This window comes from Prunus mume, linkage group LG7, assembly GCF_029339155.1.
Source record: "Prunus mume cultivar Tortuosa linkage group LG7, ASM2933915v1, whole genome shotgun sequence".
NCBI classification, from domain to species: domain Eukaryota; kingdom Viridiplantae; phylum Streptophyta; class Magnoliopsida; order Rosales; family Rosaceae; genus Prunus; species Prunus mume.
The window spans coordinates 10,844,446-10,866,676 of record NC_142704.1 but is presented as its reverse complement, the minus strand read 5'-3'; the positions used below and the strand labels follow the sequence as shown (position 1 = coordinate 10,866,676).

The window sequence follows — 22,231 nt, the reverse complement described above, 5'->3', positions numbered from 1 at the left end:
TGATATCATGCATTAAGTACCGAGCTATAAGCTAAAGCTAGAGAGCTAGCTAGTAGCAACCCCTTGACATCAAGTAACTATCTTATAAAACTAAAACCCTAGTTGGTTGTTTTAATTATAAGGAATATGCTTCGCTGATTAAAGAAGGGGATTTAGTCGATCATTTACACCTATGGAGATTTAATTCAGTTGGTCTATTTAATTAGCTTAATTGATCACATCTATCATATAAAAAATATAATTAAATAACGAACAGAAAACAAATTAAGCTTATATTTATTCTAACTCTTTAGCTTATTGAATGATATTCCATTAAGCACACGACAATTCTCTAGGTATTAAACCATTTATATCTTTGCATACACATATCATATGTCTTAAAGGTATATTAAAAGGTGTTTATCGATATTCATTTTGAGCTTTTCTAATACCCCATGCACGCGTTATCATTTTTCGGTTGTAAGGTTGAAATATTTTTGTCGCATTTTCGTCAGGATAGGTCTATCTTAACGAAAATTTGGTTGGTTAACTAGCGCCGGAAAATTACTTTCTCGACAACTGGTACTTCGCCGGGACAGATTGAAGCTTACATGGCAAACCATTCGTCACATAGAAAACCCACTATGGCGATTTTTTTAGCCGCCAGAGGTTAATCTCTTTGACGACAAAACCTTTGTTGGGTAAGTTTGCTTGAGACAAAACATAATTTGCCGGAAAAAAAAAATATATATATTTTTATTTTAAAAAAAATCCTCTTACACCGCTAACAAGCAGTAGAAGAGGAGGATAAATAAAATAACGAAACTGATGAAAGTCCATAAACATAATTTGTCATTTTCGCATTTACAATGCAACCCTTGATTAAAGTCCAACCCAAACGTATTCATCAAAATGATATAGCAAAACATATTAAAGTTCAATCCCAGCTATTTCTGCCAAATTTTCCCCAGTCTGGAAAGATATATAGTTTTTCTTTAATTTTTTTAATTTTTATATATTTTAATTTTAATTTTTTAAAGCGGATTGATTTTGATCAACTAATGATTAGTAAAAGGCATGGACGGGATATTCATCCATGTTTCTGAGAGAACCTTGACAATAGAAGGAAAGTTTTATTGAAATCTTGAAAAATTACACCGGGGGACAAATAATCTGACTCCGACTCATAACATTATGTAATATGGTGTCCTGAATAAATTTAAGAGGCACCTCAAACCAAACAAAACACAGGTCATCTCATTTTCTAAACCAAACTTAGCAAGCATGTGTGCAACACCGTTGGCTTCTGTAAGACTAATTTTCTTGAAAATACAAAGATACAGTAAAATTTAATAAATATTTGAATTAGAGTATATTGAAATCTTGTATAATAACTTGGATCAGGATTAATTTGCCTATGATATTGATCAGGTTCAGTGTCAAATATTGCCGTTACGTACATTTTATTTACTGATTCTTGACATAAATAGTCATGTGTTCCAGATTTTCACAGGCTTCAATGAGAGGATTGTAAATAATTAGAGATCGAAGCCACGAATTTGAAAATCAATCAAAACTCTCTCTCTCTCTCTCTCTCTCTCTCTCTCTCTCTCTCTCTCTCTCTCTCTCTCTGTGTCAGAGAGTTGGGGATAGACGATGTGATCGAGAGATTGAAGAATAAGCGGCCAACTGCTTCTTAAAATGGAGAAGGTTAAAAAAGAACAAGGAGCAAAGGAATTAAAGAATAAAAAATTGAATGGCTGATTGCGGTACGAGTACATATACCGAGATAATTGCGGTACGCGTAACAATGTAGCAAAGCATGCATTGGATTTGAAGTGCAGCCCAGCAGCTAGCTAGCTTTGAGCCTTTCAACCAAAAAATAATTATTATTGTGTCCACTCCACCTATATATTATAAAGTATATATCGATCATTTGTGCCTGTACCCTCGAATCATTAATCTGTGTATTGCAATTATATCTCCAACTTTATTACATACTGACTCTGTCTCTGCGTGTACAATACATATACTAAGCAGCTAGCAGATTGATGATGAGTGTCTTGTCTTCCTTCTCGCGATCGATACCAATTAATACAGTAGCTAAGTTCTGCCTGTGTCTTCCTACTCTCTACCAAATAGTTCCCAAATCTTCTGGAGCGAAGGCTACGTACAACTAAAATATTTATTTATATATATAATTCCAATCCAAAGCTATTTATATTTATGTATATATATATATAACTGTCATACACCATTCTAAATTATTATTTTTGGAAAACAAAAGCTCCTTGATCACTATATATTCATCTGTATATAGAAACTACAGAAGTCAATGAAACCCTAGCTAGCTACTTATGTTTGAGACACACCCACACTCACACACACGAAAAACTGTCGATGGACTAACTAATCCAGATTGAGTTAGGCCTACTAGCACTAACTAACTATATAATAAGCTCAACTTTGTTATTAATTCCGTCCAGTGTTTTAAACACAGATATAACTAAGATATATATATATATCCAACTAACTAATCGTTTAGTTTCTTAAAGGAAAGTGTGATTGTTTGTGGTGATTATGATCACGTCGTTTTAACAAACAGGCCACTTGGAATGGCATGGACCAACCAAAGCGAGTATGGTTAATGAAGATTTTATTACAAGTAATAAAGGATCTGTTGCAGCAAGTCATTGCTATTAAATTGTGGAAGGTTAGTGGTAGGGAAGGTTAGTGTAGCTGCATCAGTTTTTTCAAGAGCTATTTAAGGAGATTATTCAATATACACATTAGATCGAGTTGGACGAAGAAGAATGGCTGAGTGGCTCTGGCTTGTCTTGTGTAGAAGAAGACTAGAACCACCCCACCGAGGGACAAATTCAAAGTGCAATGGCGGTTTCCACAACACTAATCACTGACTTAGACTAATCTCATCATCTCATCATCACCCATTTTCCTTGCTTGTAAAGACAACCAGGCATTAATGCACAATAAGTCGCACGTCCTTGTGCAACATCATGGCAATGGATGGACCATCTAGCTAATTCATTATTAAATGCTAACACCATACTTACGCAACTAAGGAAACATATATATTGAAAATTGAAATAATATATATAAAGAAATTCGAAATTGTAGAAACAAAGTCGACCAACTTTAACTTTGCAAATAAAAGAATCAATATGATGAGACGATTTATTACAAAATCTGAAACTTGGTGAACTTTAAACCCGTTCGTGTCCGTGTAAACCTAACTAGAATGCATGCATGCCATTGCCAAGGCTGAGAATTAGGCAGGCAGGTCGTAGAGACCGTGTGTTTTTAATGTAGTATTGTATTATTTGGTCCAGACAAGACAATATGAATATGACTTGTTGCTTTATTGAATTTAAAGCCGTAAGTTGTGACCTTTACCACTGCTGTCGACGACGTAATTGTTTCTACATTTATTTTGGCAGATGGCCATAGCCCATTGCTAAGCTAAGCTAACTACTCTCTCTTCTCTTCTCTACAGTCTATACACTATACACATGCAGCAAATATATTCATATATCAACAGTAGTCACTGGCACTGTTCAGGTAATCTATTAGATCCAATGCAATGACACTTAATTTATCAGACCTGACCTGACCAGGTGAACCTACAAATTCCCTCCCTGCCTTCAATTCATTCATTCTGGAAAGGGCCCAAAATGGAAGAAATAGAGCTACTAGAGCCCAAAACGAGGAGGAGCCCAAGCACCTCAAAAGAAAAGACGACAACTACTCTATTCGACCGTGGCTACGTGCGTGGCAGCAAATCCAAAACATCACCGTCCTCCTCCTGAGCTGCAACATGCTTCGCTTCGGGCCCCAGACAACCAAATGGCAAATATATTCATACACGACAACATAACCTCAAAACCAATCTAAGAAGGAACAGTGTAAGATAGATAGTACGCTACTAGATTTAGATTACAAAAGTATCATCAGGGACATTATTGACTTTGCCTGCATCTGTATGATTGGTATTTGCTATTTGCTATTTGGTGGTGTTTCAATTCAAGAAACTGAATATCCTTCACTTAATAAATGGAATTTGATTGAATGAGCTGAAAGCTGTATTGATTGATCCTACACCACACTACACATATTACATATACATACATTATACATACATGGACTTCCTTCATCTCTACACAAACAAAATTATGGTGACTGACTTAACTAACTTATATAATTATAATGCATGGTTATGAATATGATTGGATTGGGATTGGGATTGGGATTGTGAGGTGTCTGCTCGACTTTGGCGTTTTCTCCTGTATCTCCAGGTTACTTGAATGAATCTTGCTGCAAGCCCTCTCCAGTAAGGTGATTCATATCTAACATATACAATAAAACCAACAATTATGTTATCTCCTCCAATATTAATGCATAAACGAAATTCATAGTTTCCTACCTTCCACCAATTTTAATAATAAATCTGCACTCCAAATATAACCCAATCTTTTCTCAACTAGCCTAGCAATAGCAAATCCTCATACTCCAAAATACGGCAAAGCTAGCCTAGAGATAATACATTACCATGTGGCACATGCAAAAAAGTTGAAACTGGCAAACTCTTGGTTATCTAACCAAGCGAGGATTTTACTTGACCAAACAGGAAAAACAGAAAGCTATACCTGCTGCAATAAACGGTAAATATAAGAAAGTCACGTAGCAGTGCTATTAAATACCATCTTCAATCATGCATACCTTATGGCTCCTTGAACACGTGGTTTTCGCAAAAATCTGGAGAAAAGACTGGTGACTTCTTCAATGTCTGCAGCTCGGAGTGAAAATGCTTCCACGTTTGTTAAGCATCTCACCATCCTGTTGCTAAGCAATCGCTGTCCAGGAATCCTGATCTTACCGTCTGCAACAGAAACCACATTGATAAATTGATGTTGTCTTTTGACATCATGCACTGAGACCTAGTAAGATTTTTTTCAGAAGGGAAATGGGACTTATTATTTTTTGAAAACACGTAGCCTGACTGAGTCAACAGGCACTGTCACTGGACCTTGATTATAAACAGGCTGTTAGCAATCACATTAATACCTCTGTTCACTGAAGAATGCTCAAGGCACCATGTGAGAAGTTCCTCACCACAAACATCCCCTTCAGATAAGGAAACTGTAATCCCATCTTCTCCAATGCTCTCCATTTTTCCCCGCACAATAAAAACCATTTTCTCAATTAGACCACCATGGTACAAAACTTTGCTTCCTTTGATGTATATCTTTTGTCTTAGTCTTCCACAAATGGAATCCAAGATGGGTTCATCCATCAGGGAAAAAATTCGTACCTAGAGAGTAATTGGACATTATGAGTTAATGCCAAGTTGATAACTGTGAACCTTATATCGAATAATCATTGTAGTAGAAAGACAAAACCATCATTCAGGCCAAAAAGGCTTCACTTCAGAGTGCAACTTGAAAAAGAAAACAGCAAAACCGACATTTTGAATCATTATAAGTTTCTGGATCTATTAACATAGTTCCCAAAAATCTAGATATATTATTGTTCCGAGATACTAAGATGCTCACTTTCTTAATAAACTTGAAGAGATGGCGTCTTATATCTGTCTGAAGGTCTTCAGGCAAGTTTTCCAAAAGGATTTCTTCATTTACCCCTCTGGTTGCGGCCCAATTGTACCTTTCAGCTTGTCGTACTCGCCTACAGAACTCCATTCATGAGGCGTTAATAATCAATATTAACATCACAGGATATTCGATTAAGAGTGGATAATTTATTTTATAGGGCGTTAATTTATTTCTCACACAATGGATAATAACACCATACCTTCTAAGTTCCTCTGGCAAGCGTCTATGTCTCATCCACTGCTCAACGTCACGACGTCTCAGAGACATTTCTAACCTTCTGTAAAGAGAAACAGAGATTTCCTTTTCTCAAAGCAAAGCAGAATTTAACTAGGAAAGAAGAAACTGTCTGTCTTTTACATCATATTTCAGAAAGAAAACTAACTGGCAATTTCTATTACTCTATTTCTTTGAGACTTATTCACAAGAATGAAATACATCATGGTTGCAGTTGACAAGTGAACGCTCACGGTATTCAATAATTCAATTAGTACACAAAACTTTCAACTTTGAATTTCAGAAAAAAAAAACAGGAGAGAGTATTACTCTAACATATCATCCCATCGGAAAATTCTGAACCCAGGAAGAATTTATAAGAAAACAAAGAAAAACCAATAATTTACAGTTTTTATGTATATAGACTATACCATGTTGAAAGGTGATTAAATTATAATCATAGTTCCACTAGCCTATGTTCTATACGTACAATATAATACGTTCCAACCAAGTGACTTTGAAAGTAGGAATATCTGAGAAGAATAAATCCTAGGATAAAAGTTGTACCTCCGACCAAGAGCCTGCAGAAAGTTCTGCATATTTCCAATGAGAAGAGCAAAAAGCAAGAGACCTAGGCCAATAATAGCCATTGTAAAAAGGACTTCCCAAAGAAAATAACTTGGAGTTTGATTTCCAGCCAGAGTACTGATTTGCTTCATAATGTCACAAGGGTTTTTTTGTCAGTAAAAGATTATGATCATATTATTATATGCATTACAGAATTGACTAGACAATTACATTCACTTAAAATCATTTTCGTAATGAGACAATACCAAACAACTCTTAGGCCAGGAAATAATGGAATGTAAGTTTTTTTTCTTGAAAATATCATTTAGTCAAACAATAACTTCTCAAAGGGAAAGAAGAACTAGAAGACACTGATGCCGTCAATTTGAGATTTCATTCCAGAATAAAAAGACTCAAAACTAACTGAATTTGGCTTTCATCTAGGTGGGACAATACAGAGAAGGGTTTTATTCGGGTTCGTTTTTCAATTTTGACTTAAAGTTCGGAAATTTCAAGCTTCATCAATATTCAGTTTGATAATTGCTTGCACATGTTAACCTTTTGGTCACAGCAATCTGCTATTCATTACATGATTTAAAGCCTTGCTTCAGGTACATTGGCAGTCTAACACCAACTTCTGATGGACGGTCAACTTAAACGAGTATTGAACATCCTACACGTTAAGCTTTTAGGGGGGCAATGATAATCAATCGCTAACTTAAATGAGTATACAATAAGAAATAATATCGTTATTTGAGATGATACTGCCCAAAGAAGGTATAAGTAAAAGCAATACCTGGAATCCCCAAAACAGGGCGTATACATATCTCGTGATTACACTATTTTCTGTTGTAAGATTGACAGCTGGGCTGTAGATTCCGTAATCAAAACCATCTTTATCTAAACAAGCATTAGCATTCGTATAGTTTTTCCAGCTATCACGTACTGGATCTTCCACTTTAGAACCTGCAATCTCATTTCCATGCCCACAATCTACGAAGCTCATGCACCCACGAATTCCAGAGTCATGACAGACATCTCGAAAACATTGATTAACCCTCTGGGACAAGAAAGAGGGGAAGTAAGTGAATGGTTGAAAAGCATCCTTTCACTCCCATATCCAATAAATTTTCATTTGTTTCCGAATCAAACCAAGACAGAACCAAAATACCATGAAAAGACACATCCTAAATCCTGTCATACTTGAACTACCACTACAAACATAGCAAATTCCAAGATCAGACTGATAATTCTATATTAAATATGGTTATGATTTCATTTTAGAAATGAACTATCATGTTAAAATTGAATCATAATTACAACTTTAAGCAAATAGAGAATGATGGAATTTTTTCCATTTTCTTGGGCATAATAATGCATGGGGGAACAATATAGCAGATATTTCACTATGCCTGCATTCCTTGTTCAACAAAAGGTGAGAAGAGATTGTATATTAGTTTAAGAAAAAAATCTTGTGTGGACATACAAGATGTAAGTGTAAAGTTTTAGGGAACTTTTAGACACAAGGAGCATAAAAATGTCTATCATAAGAAACTTCGAGAAGTATGTTTAAGAATAAAATCGCCCCACCCACCTGTAACCCGAAGAGGTACCAGCACGACCCAACAACATGGCCAGACAACACAAATGTGAGAAGATTTATTATGAAGTTTGCCCATGCGGACTCAAATATGAAGCCACTTGGAGACTGACCAGCAAGCAGGGGTAGACACCTACACAACCTGGGAATGTACTGAAGAAGAACTGCAGCACGTAACAAATTTTTTGCATAGTTTGCACCAGATAATCCCAAGTTTTTTCGTAGAACTAACAAAATTATGATCTGCAAACAATTTAAAGATAAACTAATCAGAAGGGAAAAAAGAAGTGCTAACATCAGATAGAACAAGTTACAATGTCATGAGAGCATAAATAGAGAAATTGACAGATACAAGTAATTTAGGGCAGAGGGAGAGCGTCAATTGTGCCTTCGTGTATGCTCTGCTAATTTGTTTATTTGTTATATTGCTAAAGCGGATGAAGTCATCTGATTATACAGCATAACCACTGAAAAGCAGTATTCTTCCATGGCAAAAAGCAATAGCTTTTCAAGCACTTGTTAGCATATCAGAATTGCAAAATGCATCTCTTAACAACATTTTTTCTATCTTCTTTTGCAAAATATCTTATTTGGCTGTTGGAAATTCCGTGCTAAACACTAATTTTTATAAGGTGTCTAAAATTAGAGACACACTTATTGATATTCTACCTATGATGTAAAATTATAACATGAACAAGTTGATTGAAGTAGTTAATAATACAAAATGGAAGAAGATAATCAATAAAGCCAAGGAAAACCATAAATGTACTGATCTTATAGATGAGAGAGAGAGAGAGAGAGAGAGAGAGAGAGAGAGAGAGAGAGAGAGAGATGTTTACCTGAGGAAGCGGTAATACAACAAAGAAGTCAATTAGAAAATATCCTTGAAGGTAATTCCGAGCAATTTTCTTTGGATGGTCAACCAACTCGCCAGCACCAACCACTCTAGACTCGGGAGCCACATAAGCCAATCTAAACTGCAGAGAGAGAGAGAGAGAGAGAGAGAGAGAGAGAGAACAAATAATTAATTTATCTGTCAAGACTCTAAACTGATCAAGTTATCTCGTCACATAACATTTAGTTTCTTGTATTTATATTCTCTGTCAAATAGCATGCCATCAAATTAAATAAAACATGGTACTTTTATGACATTCAATATAGGACGAATTTCAATTATAGAAATAATGAAAAGTACATTAAGAAATCTGAAGAACGTAACAAATCAATAATCTAGTTTTTGAAACAGAATTTATTCTCACGGCATTTGTGTACTTCTTTCGTTAAGGACATTGGTGGGAGATCTTGGTTATGGTTCCAAACAGCCAGTGAGACTACCCTATGACTAGTGCCCAGATTATCCCTGATCTACTGAGCACAGAGTTATTACTGGACAACTGAACTAATTCAATGGAAACCCAGTCAGTGATGCATCAAAAGCTGTTCTTCATCTTAGAATAAAATAATAAAAAAGGAGCTTTAAGACATCATCAAAGGATGGTAAGGAAATGCATCGTATATGAAAATTATTCACAGAACTAAAGAAGAAGACCAAGGATAGTGAACCAAAATGAGTTTCAAATGGATGAGAGGAAAGGAAATCTTTACCTGAAGGAGTATGTGCATCAAGTATATAAAATCAGTCATGCTTCTCAAAACCACAAGTGTTGTCGTCATGGGCCAATCAAGAACTATGCATTTATTATCCTGCATCCAAATACAGGGAAATCAAGTTGAAAAGAAATGAACCAAAAAAACTTGTTTCTCAGTTACTGTCTTCACCTCAGAAAGGCACCATTACAAATAGATAAAGAAAATTTGTAAAATTTAGAGACCAAAAACACTTGTTTCTCAGTTACTGTTTTTTCCTCTCCATGGGTAGGAAGATGCTGGGCCTGTGGTGGGGTGTTGGCTTCACATACATTGTTGACCTAACAGCTTAAGTTGTTAGAGTATAGCGGTTGTCTAACAATTACATGTTAAGCTTATGTTCCTTTCAGGGAAATCCTTTCCTTCATCTTGTACAGGATAAAGATAAAAGGAAGACACTTTCAAAAACTGATAGAAACCCTTCAGAATTAAAACATATCGCCAATTCCTTAACATCAAAGAAGTCATATGGCACATACATGCTGAACTTAGTAGGATATGAAAAATAATCCCAAAATGCCGCCAAGAAAACAGTGAATAAATTGAATTTAGAATTCATGAAATGACAGGGCAGAAACAAACAATACCTTTTGAACATACAGCAAGAAGAAAAACAATGGATCTACAAAAATTGCTACTAAGCATGAAATGACAAAAAACTTGTTCCACTGTTGCACCACTTTAGCATGAGGGTTCATAACTCCAGGAATATATGGACGCAGAAAAGAGAAAAATCTCCTCGCCCAGCCTTTGGCATCCCCATAGAGAGCATTATGGAACTGCAAACAGTTGACAATAAAAGAAATGTGCATAAGATTCTTGGAGTGCTTGTATACCATCATTCCAGAAAATAAAATCGAACATGTAAATTTTGTGGTTAAATCTCAAGCAATATGGCTCGTTTGGGAGTGATTCTGGATAGGCAGAATCACTTCTGGGAAGAAGCACCTCCCACGTGCTTCTCTAGAAAATCACTTTTAGTGATTTTAATTTTAAATGAAAGGGATATATAATGCAGCTTGAGGGAAAATATTGCTTTTGCATACAGGGATGAGTTGAGTTTGTATCAAGAGAAAAGTATTTCGAATCCTGGAGCCGATAGGGACCCTTAGCATTGTCCCACAATGCCTAGATACCTTTGGTGGACACTCTTTCCTTGTTAGCCTTCAGGGATGATTTTTCCCCATGGGTTTAACAACTTATGCCGCCACCGTTAACATAACGCTGCAATCATACACAAATACTCCTCTAGGATCACTGTCATTTGTCTATAAACAATATCATCCCAGCTCTGTAGGAATCTGAACGAACCATTCACCAAGAGAGGGAAACCACTAGGGGTACAGACATTGTATCCATTCTCTCGGCCACTATTGATTCACCATGTTCACTTGCCCTTCGTCAATTTATCAAGTAGTCCAATCTACTAATACGCTTTTACCATGAAGCAAAGGGGAAGAAATGCAAAATTCTAATTTGTTGCTACCATTACTTCCTCAAAATTTTACAGTAACATACCAAAGAATAAGTAAAGTTGATGGGATTTAGTGGCATCTAACTAAATGAGAAGCCTGAGACAGCCGAGCTCCTAATTATTTGACGGGATTAGACGCAAAACTATAAATATTTTTGGTAGAGCAGTTATTTTAAGTGGTCATCATGCAGAGCATATCATAAAAGGCAGCAACAATGTAAAAATAGAAAATAAAAAGCCCTCTGAGTAAAGAAAGAAAAACACCTGGGGATCAAATATACCGGAAGCCCTTGAGTGTTGTGGTTGAGCAGCCTTGAGATTGTATGTTGGGCAAGTTGTGCAGTAAGGATCATTGCACATCCCTAATTGCCCAGATCTCAGTAAGTGTTCATTTTTTCCAGCATAGTTGTCATCTGTCCATTCATTCTGGTTTGTCACATTAGTAGAAGGAAACTTTTCTCCTGCAGGTTCGACTGCTTCTTCTTGCCCTGGTACAGCTTGAGTTGGCCGTAAAATGTTATCAGGCCTGCGTCTATATAATGGACCACTCATAGGGAGGAATGGAGTTTTTGTTTGACTCCTCAAGGGACCAGTATGGCTTACAAGGCTAGCCTCCCTTTCATATGACAAGTCCACAGAGTCCATAGGAATGGAAACTGATGCACTTCTGGTTCGTGACGTAAATCTCTCAAATTGTAAGTGCACATTTTCATCTGATAATTGTGGGTGAGTGCCCGATAGCATGGGTACCTCCTCTCTTTCATAACCAGCCATTTCTCACAAATTGGACCTAAAAAAGGCGAAGATAATATGAATTGCAATACATGGGCATTGATGCTAGTTTAATTTTAGATCATAAGGTTGACACTTCATTAAATCAACTCCAAGAAAAAAGAAAAAAAAGAAAAAAGAAAGAAAGAAGAAATAGATAGTGAAGATGAAAGACGCTTGCAGCAGGGATGCCAGGGAACAAAGCTTAAATGTGTGGCGAAGAACATAAGACTATATCACTTGCAAATTAACTTACTATTTTTCCTTTTTGCTGCTAGTTTTAAGGCATAAATTTGCAGTACTTCCAACTTTGAGTTTGAGCTAGGCACATTCTCAGGCACGCATATATAATAGAAAAATTTAAGAGAAAACATACACATGTTTAAAAGGATCATTCATGCTGAATATTACTAGAAACAAAAGAAAAAAAAAAAAAAAAAAAAAAAAAGCAGCATGCATTATTGGAGCTGAATATATGTAACGGGAAGAAAAGAAAAGAGAGAGAGGTAGCTGTTAAATTACCTGAACCCCAAGGAGAAGCAAAGTTTAATAAGTGGTTGAACCTGAAACTGGAGGATCTTACGTACGAATTAACAAACTTAAAAAGACACATTCTTTCTTTCTCATCACGGGGGAGCGAGAGAAGAGAGAGGTCGTCGAAGACTAAAAGCGTTGACTGAGCACAAGGACTAAGAAGGTAGAGAGAGAGAGAGAGAGAGAGGAAGCCAGTTGGATGGAATGGAAGAATAAGATACTAGACTGGTAAAACAGAGGAAGCTTCGATAAAAATAAAAAAAAATTGGAAAGGCAACGTAGCCTTTGGTTGGAGAGGTGGCACTCTAAACTCTAAAGGAGGCGAGGACGGACACGGTCATTGTACCGCTGCCAGACAAGCAGACAAACAAACCTTTCAAATTAAATGTATGCAATTATTACTCTATTAATAGTATGCTACCCCTCCTTCCTCCTTGTTTACTTTTCTTTGTTTTGCTCTGTGGTGTGTGTCTGTGGTAGGTTTTTGACCCAGGTAGGAGCTGACTGACCTCAAACTCCATGGCTAGCTAATGGCTTTGAAGAACGACGGGCGCCCCAGACCCTGAGCGAATCGGAAGGCACTAAAACAGAGGAAGCTTGCCAATGGCCAATTGCCAGACTATGAAATCAAATTCCAACTCAAACACTTGATTATTTGTTAACTTAAGTTAAGCCTATGGTATTTTCAGTTATTAATAAATGATTCGCAAATCATTCATGAATGACATAATTATTAGGCTTAATTATGTACATGCTCTGTTTTCATTATTGTGGTGAAAACGTCTCAAAGTAACGTGCAAAAATCGTTCACGTTACTTTCCGTTTTTGAAGTTCCATTCTAACGCATCGTTCATCTCCCCAAAATTCCGCAACAGCAGCTCCTCCCATTTTTACCGCTCATCGCACGTTTTGGGCGCCATCGCCTCCTTCGGCCACCCTGCGGCGACATGGATATCAAAAGAGCCAAGACGTTGTCCTCTACCACCTCACATCTCGGCCGCCAACCGCCGTCTGGATCACCGAAAAAGCAAGAAATTGGCGGTTTTACCCAAAATCTCCATTGCTCGTTCGGGCGATTCCGAGCACCATTTTCTTCGATCCAGGTATGATTTTTCAACATCTCGAGTTGTTCTTGCTGCTAGTTGTGTTGATTAGGAGAAATTTCTGAGTTTTGGAGGGTAAATAAGCGATGAACAGTAACAAAGGGGAGGGGCTACTGCTCGGAATTTTGGGGAGATGAACAGAATATTCGTGGAACTTCAAAAAACTGACGGAAAGGGTAACGTGAGATTTTTGCGTTGAGACGCGTTTTCCACCACATGAATCTGAGATAAGAAAGCAAACTTGAAACTGAAATGGAATTCATTATGACTCAGTAATCCAAATTTAAGCATATCGTTGGTGGGTGGATGTCCAGCAGAGACACTTGGTGGGCTGCATTGGACACTTATTAAACCCATCTTGATTTGGGCCAAAGTTTGTTCCTTCTGTCCTTGATCCATATTATTATTAATTACCACCCCACCACCAGACCAGACTACCTCTGACTTAATTAGAAGATTAAATGTTAATTAGGAAAAAAAGAAGAAGAAGAAGAAAGAAAGAAAGTCTTGGCCCCTACTTTCTAATGTACTATGGTGCAGGTGGAACACGAAATGCAGATTGTCAACATTAATGTTAATTAGATATATTCTAATTGGGCTCTTGAAAATTTCTCCATATATGTTCTACACTTTTATTTCTTTTCAAGCAAGATATTGAAACTAACAGAGTGGGACTGAGTCAAATCAGGCTCTTGAAAATTCTATCACAGGTAGCTTCTAATTTCAACTGCTAATTAACTCAAATAGCACAGAATTTGCTATTGATAATTAGTTTTTCTTTTATGCAATTGATTTCCTTCATCTTATATGCATGCAAAAATGCCAAAAAATTACTACATTAATAATTAATTTTCTATGAAAAATCTAAAGAGAGAGAGAGACTCATCCATATTACATATATACACCTACGCACGGTAATGAACCAAGTCTTTACCTGCTTCAAAATCTAATATAAAGTCTATACCTGCTTCGATCCACATGGAAAATCCAAGACCGGTTCATGAGTTTCTGTAATCTATAAATAGCAAGTGTCCCACGCAGGATTTCCAAAGCAACTCTTCTTCTACACAATATATATTCTAAGATTTAAAGAGAGATACAGAGGAGAGGGGACAAATAAGAACGATGATGAAAGGTGTTCATTTCCCGCTATCTATTGTTGCCACATTGGCATTGGCCACCTTCCTCGTCTCTGCCTCAGACCCCAGTCCTCTGCAGGACTTCTGCGTAGCAATTAATAACACCGAATCTGCTGGTATGTACATATGCATATGCATGCACTTCATTATTTTCATATTGTAATTAGTATAAATTAATTACTAGTAAGATATATTGTTTTTGCATGGCTCATCATCCATATATATGTACAATCCCTCAATAGTATATATGCATATATAGGTTTTAGTGAAATTTAAAGATTGGTTAACTTTTGTTTGTTCGTGTTTGTTTAACTTTGTCTATACAAACAGTGTTTGTGAATGGGAAATTCTGCAAGGACCCGAAGCTTGTGACTGCAAATGATTTTTTCTTCTCCGGGCTCAGAATTCCTGGGAACACATCAAATCCGGTTGGTTCATTCGTGACACCAGCGAATGTGGAGCAAATAGCTGGACTCAACACTCTTGGCATATCCCTGGCTCGCATAGACTTTGCACCAAACGGCCTCAACCCTCCTCACACCCACCCACGCGGCACAGAATTTCTCATAGTCTTGGAAGGCACACTCTATGTTGGCTTCGTCACATCCAATGGCGACAACAATCGGCTGTTCACCAAGGTGTTGAACAAGGGAGATGTGTTTGTGTTCCCAGTTGGTCTCATTCACTTCCAGCTCAACGTGGGACACGTCAACGCTTTAGCCGTTGCTGGTCTGAGCAGCCAGAACCCAGGAGCTATCACCATAGCCAATGCAGTGTTCGGGTCAAACCCTCCTATCAACCCTGATGTTCTAGCCAAGGCATTCCAGATCGACGACAAGGAGGTTGAGTATCTTCAGAAACAGTTCTGGTACAACAGCAATTAATAATCAGATTATTCATAACAAAAGGCCAAGGCACTAATATGCATGAATTTAAGGTGGCCAATATGAATTTTCTCTAAGCTCTACACAAACTATAATCTAAATCTAGCTAATGTTATTAATTAAATAAGATAGTTTGTTTATGCAGTCTTGTAATCCTAGCCCCTCAGTGGCATGTTTTGAGTATTAATTGATATTGATATAGTAGTGTTATGTGCGTTCTATCTCGATGCCTCTTACTTGACTTAAATCAAAAGATGCAGTTGTAGCTAGCTAGCAAGCTGGTTAACTTCCTCATGGGTCCTTCATTAGTTAAAAGGTTCAACAATCCTTCCATCAAATCTGCTGATGGTCCTATTAAAACTCTATATCACTTGGATTAAAAGAAACATGCACCCTGCAGTAAAACGAAAGCTATTCTTAAAATTTAATTGAATCAACTTTGGCTTGATTTTAGCCTTCCAACGGTCTCTATCTACATATATTATATATTCCAATTTTCGAAACAAATACAAGGAAAAGCATTATATATACATTTGTGTAACCAAACTAAACAAAAAGAAACAGAGAAGCTATATACATATGGAACCACTTCCATGCATAGGTAAAGATGCAAAGAAAAAGGGCGGGGAAGTTGGTCACTCCTCTCTCTCATCCGAGGTTGGATGCTATCTGAATGTAGCAAAGCTTGACGTGGAATTAAAAACTACTCGATGAGTTGTTAAAATGATTTAATTAAGATTCTGAGCAGTCACCAGCGTTGCCTGGAGAGGAAGAATTCATAGTCCGGATGCCTGTTTACAGATGTCATACTTCCTTTGTTCACAACAGCTCTTGCCATAAGAGATGCTGTCTCCTCAAGTGTCCTCAAACGCTCTTCTAGTACTGCACAAGGGTTTAAGCCCGGTGTTACTGTTGTCTGCCTCAGTGTTGAGGGCCTTAGCTGGAACCAGCATTCATCCTGTTCAAGTGACAGATAGTATATATTGATTAATAAGCTTCACAGATCTTACAGTATGCATTAACTGCATGCCAAAGCTATGCTATGCACTGTTAGTCATGACTACCTGAGCATTGTAACTTCGAAGACCTACAACTGGAGATACTATACAAGAGTCCACATTACGAGACTCAAATTTGGCATGTCTATGGACCAAGTGACCAAGTGAATGGTAAGTTAGAAATGCCGCACGGAAGTTGCCATCAGGTATCCTGTAAATAGGATACCATGCCACTGAGTACCTGAAAACCAGATGACACTTGAAAGTTACCTACTATTTAGAATCCACTCAGTGTCAATTGTATTAGTGTCTGCAAAACACATTAATTCACATTTTTAAAGAGTCTGAAGCCAGTTTGATTACTAACCAGGATCTGGGATGCAGATCATTTAGATTTATAGAGTCTAGTTTAGTTGGATCTCCATATACTTTGGAATGTGACAGTCCATCACCTCTAACAAGCTCCTTTATCCTGAAAGGGAGGGAAACAGGATAAGATCATCTGAAAATACATAAAGTAAAAAGCATAAAAGGATACTTACTTGTCATATAAAGGTCGTCTCTCCTGAGGTTGTTCTGATTCAAAATATTCAAATAGTAGCTCTAAATCACTGGACCCTGTTGTGTCAGCTAATTGAGCAGATACATCTTTGGCAGCAGCTGAAGATTGTTCTGAAATACACAATTGATTTACAAGTGGTGGGGTTACTGCATGTTCCTTGTGATCAGGGTGAGGAAAAAGTACTGAAAATATTGGAAGACTACCAATGCTAGAGAATTTTTTGGGTGTCTTACTGATCCTGCATGTGCTTAACTCCTGAGAACTATGAAGCCTATTGTTAATATCTACAGAATCAGTACTTCTACCGTTCCTGAAAAGCTGAATTCCTGACAAATAGGGGACAAAATAAGCACGAAATGCAAAATGATCAGCACCCAACCTCTTTGAATTTCCAAATTCCTCTGCCCTTATTTCCAGCCCATAACTACCATATTTCTCATACCACTGCCATAGGCATCCTAAAGTGATCTGAGGTGTCTCATGTCTGCAAAATGACACACCACCAACCTGATCCACCTGGTTCCTTGAGCAGCAAGTATAACAACTTATAGAATTCGGCGATTGATGGATAACAGGGGAGGAATAATAAAGAAGTCGTTCAAATTCAGCAATTGGACGGCCAGTGGCCATTTGAACAGCTTCGGATGCCAATTGTGCCCTACAAGCATTATTCACTGCTTCAAGTATTCTGTTTGACTCTGCTTCAAATACATTGAGATCTTTGGATACTGCAGAATCATTGATGCGGTTTGCTACATCAAGCTTGTTATTGGCCAGATCTTCAATTGTGCTTGATTTTGAAAGCCTTCCATCAATTGCATCAGAAGAACAGGTTACATCTTCAGAATTCTGAGAACAGGTTACATCTTCAGAATTCTGACCTGTGCACCCTACTGCAACTTTAGAAACTAGATTTTGAGCATTGGACACCACATTCCCTTTAGCAGTGTCTTTAAGAGCCCATCTCTTAGAAGCAGCCTCATCAGAATGTTCAAGAGATGAACTGCCAGATCTAGTAGAGCTTGGCAACCCAGGATTCTTCGACCCAATCGGCATCCACTTGTGTGTAAGAGATCCAGAACTACTAGAGTTTTGCCTGCTGCTTTCCGCAAGAGAAACTTCTTTCTGTACTTCTTGACTTGTTGCGTTACAAAGTAAATGAGGAAGGTAGACTGGAGACTGCAACTGAAGCAGATTTGATTCACTCAAGGAATCCCATTTTCTTTGCACCAAGCTATTCTTGTTTCCTACACAGACACTTTCAAGATGATCCTTTTCATTTTGACAAAGTTTCATGTTGTGACCTGATTCAGACGTCATGCATTCTACTTTGCTGCTCTGATATCCACCCCTTGGACAGCTAGGCGGAGAACAAGATCTCGAAACAAGACTTAAGGATTTCTTATCCTTCAACTGAGAAGAGATATCCAATATATCATTCTGATCCATCCTGGCCTTCGCACAACCATCTAAGCCAGCAATGCTGGCATGTGAACCCTTTCTGGAATAAAAATTGTATTCTTGTTTCAAAGATGGCCCGGTTTTTCTTTTCAATTTCTTAGGAACCTTATCTTTTTGCTGCTTTTTATCCTCACTCTTCGAAAAGGCATTTACATCAGCAACATTAGAGGTTCTTTTAAGCAAGGGAGCCTCTCTCAAAGGGAGATCAAGCCGTGAGTAAACAGAACTTGCCTTTTTCAACTCACCAGTGCAGTCACTGGAATCATTCCTCTGGACCTTTTGCCAGACAGAATGATTGTTTTCCTTTCCTATACGAATATGCAGATTTCCATTACTTCCAAATTTAGAGACATTTGCAGTTCGCGGTGCTACTTTGTTTTGTTTACTTCTCTTGTTAGGCACAACCAATTGCATGTCATTACTGCGACAACCCTGAATACCATGCCTTGCTTCCTCAGTGTGATCATAATTGTCTACAACATCATTTAAAAATCTTTGACAAGAAAAACGTCCCTTCCCGGAACTCAAACCTGGAGGTTTAGAAATATCTATCTTGAAAATTTCCTTCTCAGCGTGTTTTTCATCATGACCAGCATTAGTACTATCACCACTGTTTGAACCAATTGAAATTGAATCCAAAACGAAGGAGTCATGCATATCAGAGTAACCTTTGGTATACATATCACTGTAACAGCTCACCTGTGTATGAATACCCTCCACGTCATCAAAGATGGGAAATCCAGAGTCTTTAAGTAGAAGCTGATTTTCAAAATTGCCAACAGAAGGAATACCAACCTCATCACTGGAAGAGGTGCACATGTTTGGTGTTTCAGAATTCTTGGGGCCGCTATCTGGCAATGAAATTTCTGGTGCAGTTGAAGACGACACTTGTCCGTCCCCATCATTGTGACCACAGGGTTCAGAAGCTGAACTTCCATTGGCATATTCCTCAGACAACACTTCCGGTTCATTAGACACCTTCGTGCTCTGTTTTCCCTTCTTTCTACTCTTCTTTCTGGAACTTCTTTTTGCAATGCTGTTTATTTTTTTATTACCAATGCTCATAGTTGAGGAATTAAAAGAGTTAGAACCATTTGGGATGGTACTTGAGGAATCACTGCAGCCATTATGGAAAGATTTCCTGGAAAGTTCATTCCATTTAGTAGCTTTATTTGCCAAAGTCTTATTTCGAGATTGGTGGCGCACAGCTGAGCCAGTGAACCTTCTACCTGTAAATGACTTGACAGAATAAGTAAAATCAAGAGGAGGCCCTTTCTGCATCTTTTGTCGATTAACCTTGAATGGATTAATTGGTGGTGGGTAAACCAGATGCAGAGTATCCATATTGACCAGAGTACCAGATACCAAGTGATTTATATTGTCAGGACATAGCGGCGGCAGTGCCACAGTTCTCCAATGTCCGTCAGGTTCACGGAAAAGCACTGAAAGGATAGGACACCTGAGAAGTTAAAATAAGTGATGAATAGACAGTCAGTTCCTTGACGCTCCCATCAATCAACTCAGCTTGTCAATGAACAACAATAGATCAGATGATTCTACCTGCCATACCAAAACACTGGCCCATACTCTACTTTAATGGTAACTAGTACAGTAGTACTCTCATCATGCATGCAAAATCTCATTACGCAGATTAAACAAAATCCTATCTGGAAGGAAGTGCTAATGCAAAATCTCAGTAATAACAGCAAAAAGATAGGGACCATGTACATGGGCATATATGCATATGCCCATGTATTATGTATTAGATGTACATATGCATTATGCATAGCCAACAAGCCTATATAGTGTAATCGAGATATGATGATTGAGAAATATGCAAAACCATCGAAGAAACAGTGGTATAAACATACGTACTTAACAATTAATCAGAAGACAGAAAACACGTGAACTAAATCTATTGGATTAGTTTCACCATAGAGCTGTGAGAAACAATCAATTAGGCAATGACAATTGAAACAACATTATTACCTACGATCAAAGTTCCTCCCTGTGAAATAAGGCACTTCACAATCCTGAAAATGGTAGTAATCCAGAGAAAACTAGTCAGATAATCAAATTCAATTCATAGCAGAAAAATGAAGTATATCAAATTATTTTGCAAAATAGACATATATATTACATCTAAAGATGTTCTGAAACTCTTTTGCTCTTTCTTTGATAAGGAATATCTTCGAGTGTCCGAATTTTTCTGGATATCACTGTTAGTTCTTTGAAGGGCACAATGCATCTTTTACAGTGCCTGTCCATATCATTAGCACACAATATAAAACAGTTAATGATGGTCTGATACAAAAAGGTTTTAACGTATTCAAGATTTACACACTTCACACTATCAACAGAAATACAGGATAAATTTTGCCGATCATCCTGGTTCTTAACACAAAACTAACACAACACTACCATAGGAAAAACAATGCATTAGTAAGTGTATCAATCCAGTCGAATCAAATATAAGGAAGGTTGATAATCACGTAAAGGGAAAACCTTATTGAACTTTGACAAATAATTTCAATTAGGAAATCCGGAAATGAAAGTATAATTCATACTCTTCCAAATATTCATACTCTACGGATAAGAACATTAACGAAGAAGGCAAAGTACCTCAAGCTGTTGAAGATGAAGGTCCAAACAAGGACAGAAGTTGATTCCCTTTGATCATCAAACAAGTAGAAGGCATTGGTTCATAACATACAAGCTGACAACCAAACATAGGTCACATTCACCACTGCTACAAGTGCCCGTTTATACAAAATGATCGAAATTTAAAGCACAAATACAAAGATACGTAAAAGAAAGAAACCAGATAAAATAGAAACTACAATGGCTTGCTCACAATCCTCAGACTAAAATTTTATCTACCAGTCAAAAGAAACCCACTTATCAAATTTAGACAGAAACCTAAATTTCCAACTAACAAAACCCAGCTAAATTTATCCAACAAAATTCCGGGAACCAAAAGAAAGAAGGGAAATAGCCTGCATGGTTATTTTTTGCTCCTTGAGCACCCTGAAAATTTCCCTACAAAGACAATTCAAAAAATGGAATTGGCTAACTTGAATCGTTGATTAGGAATCTAGTACTAAATTTGACAAGAACCCAAAAATCAAAATCACCGAAAAATTATCTAATTTTTTTAAAAGATCGCAGAAAAAGCTCCCCAAATTTAGCTGTGAGGTTTAGAAAAACAAGAGTGTATAGCAACAGCTAATAAAACATAAAAAAATACTAGAGGCACTATAGCCTAACACGTCGAAAGTACACACTTTTCCAAATGATATGCTTAAAAAACCGGACTTTTAGTGCCAATAGCCTGGCAAACAAAATTGGAGATGGAGGCCAGCCACCAGCCTCAATATTTGGAGTCTATAATTATGACTACTTAAACTGCAAACTTTATCTTTTTTTTCTTATATATTTAAAACATACATTTGTGTATTTTATCACAAAATTATATGTAAAACCTCATCCTTTTTGGGTCATAAATATATATAAAGACCTGATGCTTTAACATTGGTGATTGAGTTGAGTTGTTGAAGAGAGTCTTGAAAATTCACATACCATGGTGAGCTGTTTTTATTTGTATCAATGGGCCCCTTTGAAAACAACTGATGCTATGTTTCAGTGGTTAATAGACCACTTGGCGGCAAGAAA

At 37.3% G+C, this 22,231-nt stretch overlaps 3 protein-coding genes across 9 annotated transcripts; 1 reads left to right on the top strand and 2 right to left on the bottom strand.

Annotated features, from left to right (window-relative positions):
* Positions 1 to 4,043: 4,043 nt before the first annotated feature.
* Positions 4,044 to 13,019, bottom strand: LOC103338887 (putative cyclic nucleotide-gated ion channel 20, chloroplastic). Of its 3 annotated transcripts, none has more exons than XM_008242157.3 (13): positions 12,401 to 12,994; positions 11,372 to 11,897; positions 10,221 to 10,412; positions 9,592 to 9,690; positions 8,826 to 8,963; positions 7,981 to 8,229; positions 7,183 to 7,446; positions 6,387 to 6,532; positions 5,806 to 5,883; positions 5,550 to 5,679; positions 5,062 to 5,308; positions 4,717 to 4,876; positions 4,044 to 4,343 (listed from the first exon to the last, which is right to left on the bottom strand). In XM_008242157.3, the coding sequence occupies exons 2-13, from the start codon at positions 11,879 to 11,881 to the stop codon at positions 4,199 to 4,201; spliced, it is 2,358 nt and encodes a 785-aa protein (XP_008240379.2). In that variant the 5' UTR covers positions 11,882 to 11,897; positions 12,401 to 12,994; the 3' UTR covers positions 4,044 to 4,198. The 3 variants fall into 3 exon arrangements, with proteins under 3 accessions (XP_008240379.2, XP_016651249.2, XP_088897914.1); XM_016795763.2 differs by lacking the exon at positions 12,401 to 12,994 and adding an exon at positions 12,135 to 12,271; XM_089041788.1 differs by lacking the exon at positions 4,044 to 4,343 and having other exon boundaries at positions 4,795 to 4,934; positions 12,401 to 13,019.
* A 1,491-nt stretch (positions 13,020 to 14,510) lies between these two features.
* LOC103338888 (germin-like protein subfamily 1 member 20) lies at positions 14,511 to 15,759 on the top strand. Its single transcript, XM_008242158.3, has 2 exons — positions 14,511 to 14,770; positions 14,985 to 15,759. Exons 1-2 carry the CDS (start codon positions 14,641 to 14,643, stop codon positions 15,536 to 15,538), a joined length of 684 nt encoding a protein of 227 aa, XP_008240380.2. The 5' UTR covers positions 14,511 to 14,640; the 3' UTR covers positions 15,539 to 15,759.
* LOC103338890 (uncharacterized) lies at positions 14,879 to 22,016 on the bottom strand. 5 transcript variants are annotated; one of them, XM_016795760.2, is made up of 8 exons: positions 21,182 to 22,016; positions 20,700 to 20,819; positions 20,549 to 20,592; positions 17,079 to 20,018; positions 16,904 to 17,008; positions 16,603 to 16,777; positions 16,291 to 16,496; positions 14,879 to 15,519 (listed from the first exon to the last, which is right to left on the bottom strand). In XM_016795760.2, coding segments are annotated over exons 2-8 (3,579 nt in total). In that variant the 5' UTR covers positions 20,808 to 20,819; positions 21,182 to 22,016; the 3' UTR covers positions 14,879 to 15,518. The 5 variants fall into 5 exon arrangements, with proteins under 5 accessions (XP_016651246.2, XP_016651248.2, XP_008240382.2 ...); XM_016795762.2 differs by lacking the exon at positions 14,879 to 15,519 and having other exon boundaries at positions 15,939 to 16,496; positions 17,079 to 17,208; positions 17,332 to 20,018; positions 21,182 to 22,015; XM_008242160.3 differs by lacking the exon at positions 14,879 to 15,519 and having other exon boundaries at positions 15,939 to 16,496; positions 17,079 to 17,208; positions 17,302 to 20,018; positions 21,182 to 22,014.
* Positions 22,017 to 22,231: the final 215 nt, after the last annotated feature.

Excerpts from the sequence above, each read along its gene's own strand:
- LOC103338887 (XM_008242157.3), bottom strand. The coding sequence starts at position 11,881 with ATGGCTGGTTATGAAAGAGAGGAGGTACCCATGCTATCGGGCACTCAC. Across the intron at positions 6,533-7,182 it reads CCCTGTTTTGGGGATTCCAG|CAAATCAGTACTCTGGCTGG; the intron begins GTATTGCTTTTA and ends GACATTATGAAG. Across the intron at positions 5,680-5,805 it reads TTGCCAGAGGAACTTAGAAG|GCGAGTACGACAAGCTGAAA; the intron begins GTATGGTGTTAT and ends GGAGTTCTGTAG.
- LOC103338888 (XM_008242158.3), top strand. The coding sequence starts at position 14,641 with ATGATGAAAGGTGTTCATTTCCCGCTATCTATTGTTGCCACATTGGCA. Across the intron at positions 14,771-14,984 it reads TAATAACACCGAATCTGCTG|TGTTTGTGAATGGGAAATTC; the intron begins GTATGTACATAT and ends CTATACAAACAG.
- LOC103338890 (XM_008242159.3), bottom strand. The coding sequence starts at position 20,807 with ATGCATTGTGCCCTTCAAAGAACTAACAGTGATATCCAGAAAAATTCG. Across the intron at positions 20,019-20,548 it reads GGGAGGAACTTTGATCGTAG|GTGTCCTATCCTTTCAGTGC; the intron begins GTAATAATGTTG and ends TTAACTTCTCAG. Across the intron at positions 16,778-16,903 it reads GATCTGCATCCCAGATCCTG|GTACTCAGTGGCATGGTATC; the intron begins GTTAGTAATCAA and ends TCTGGTTTTCAG.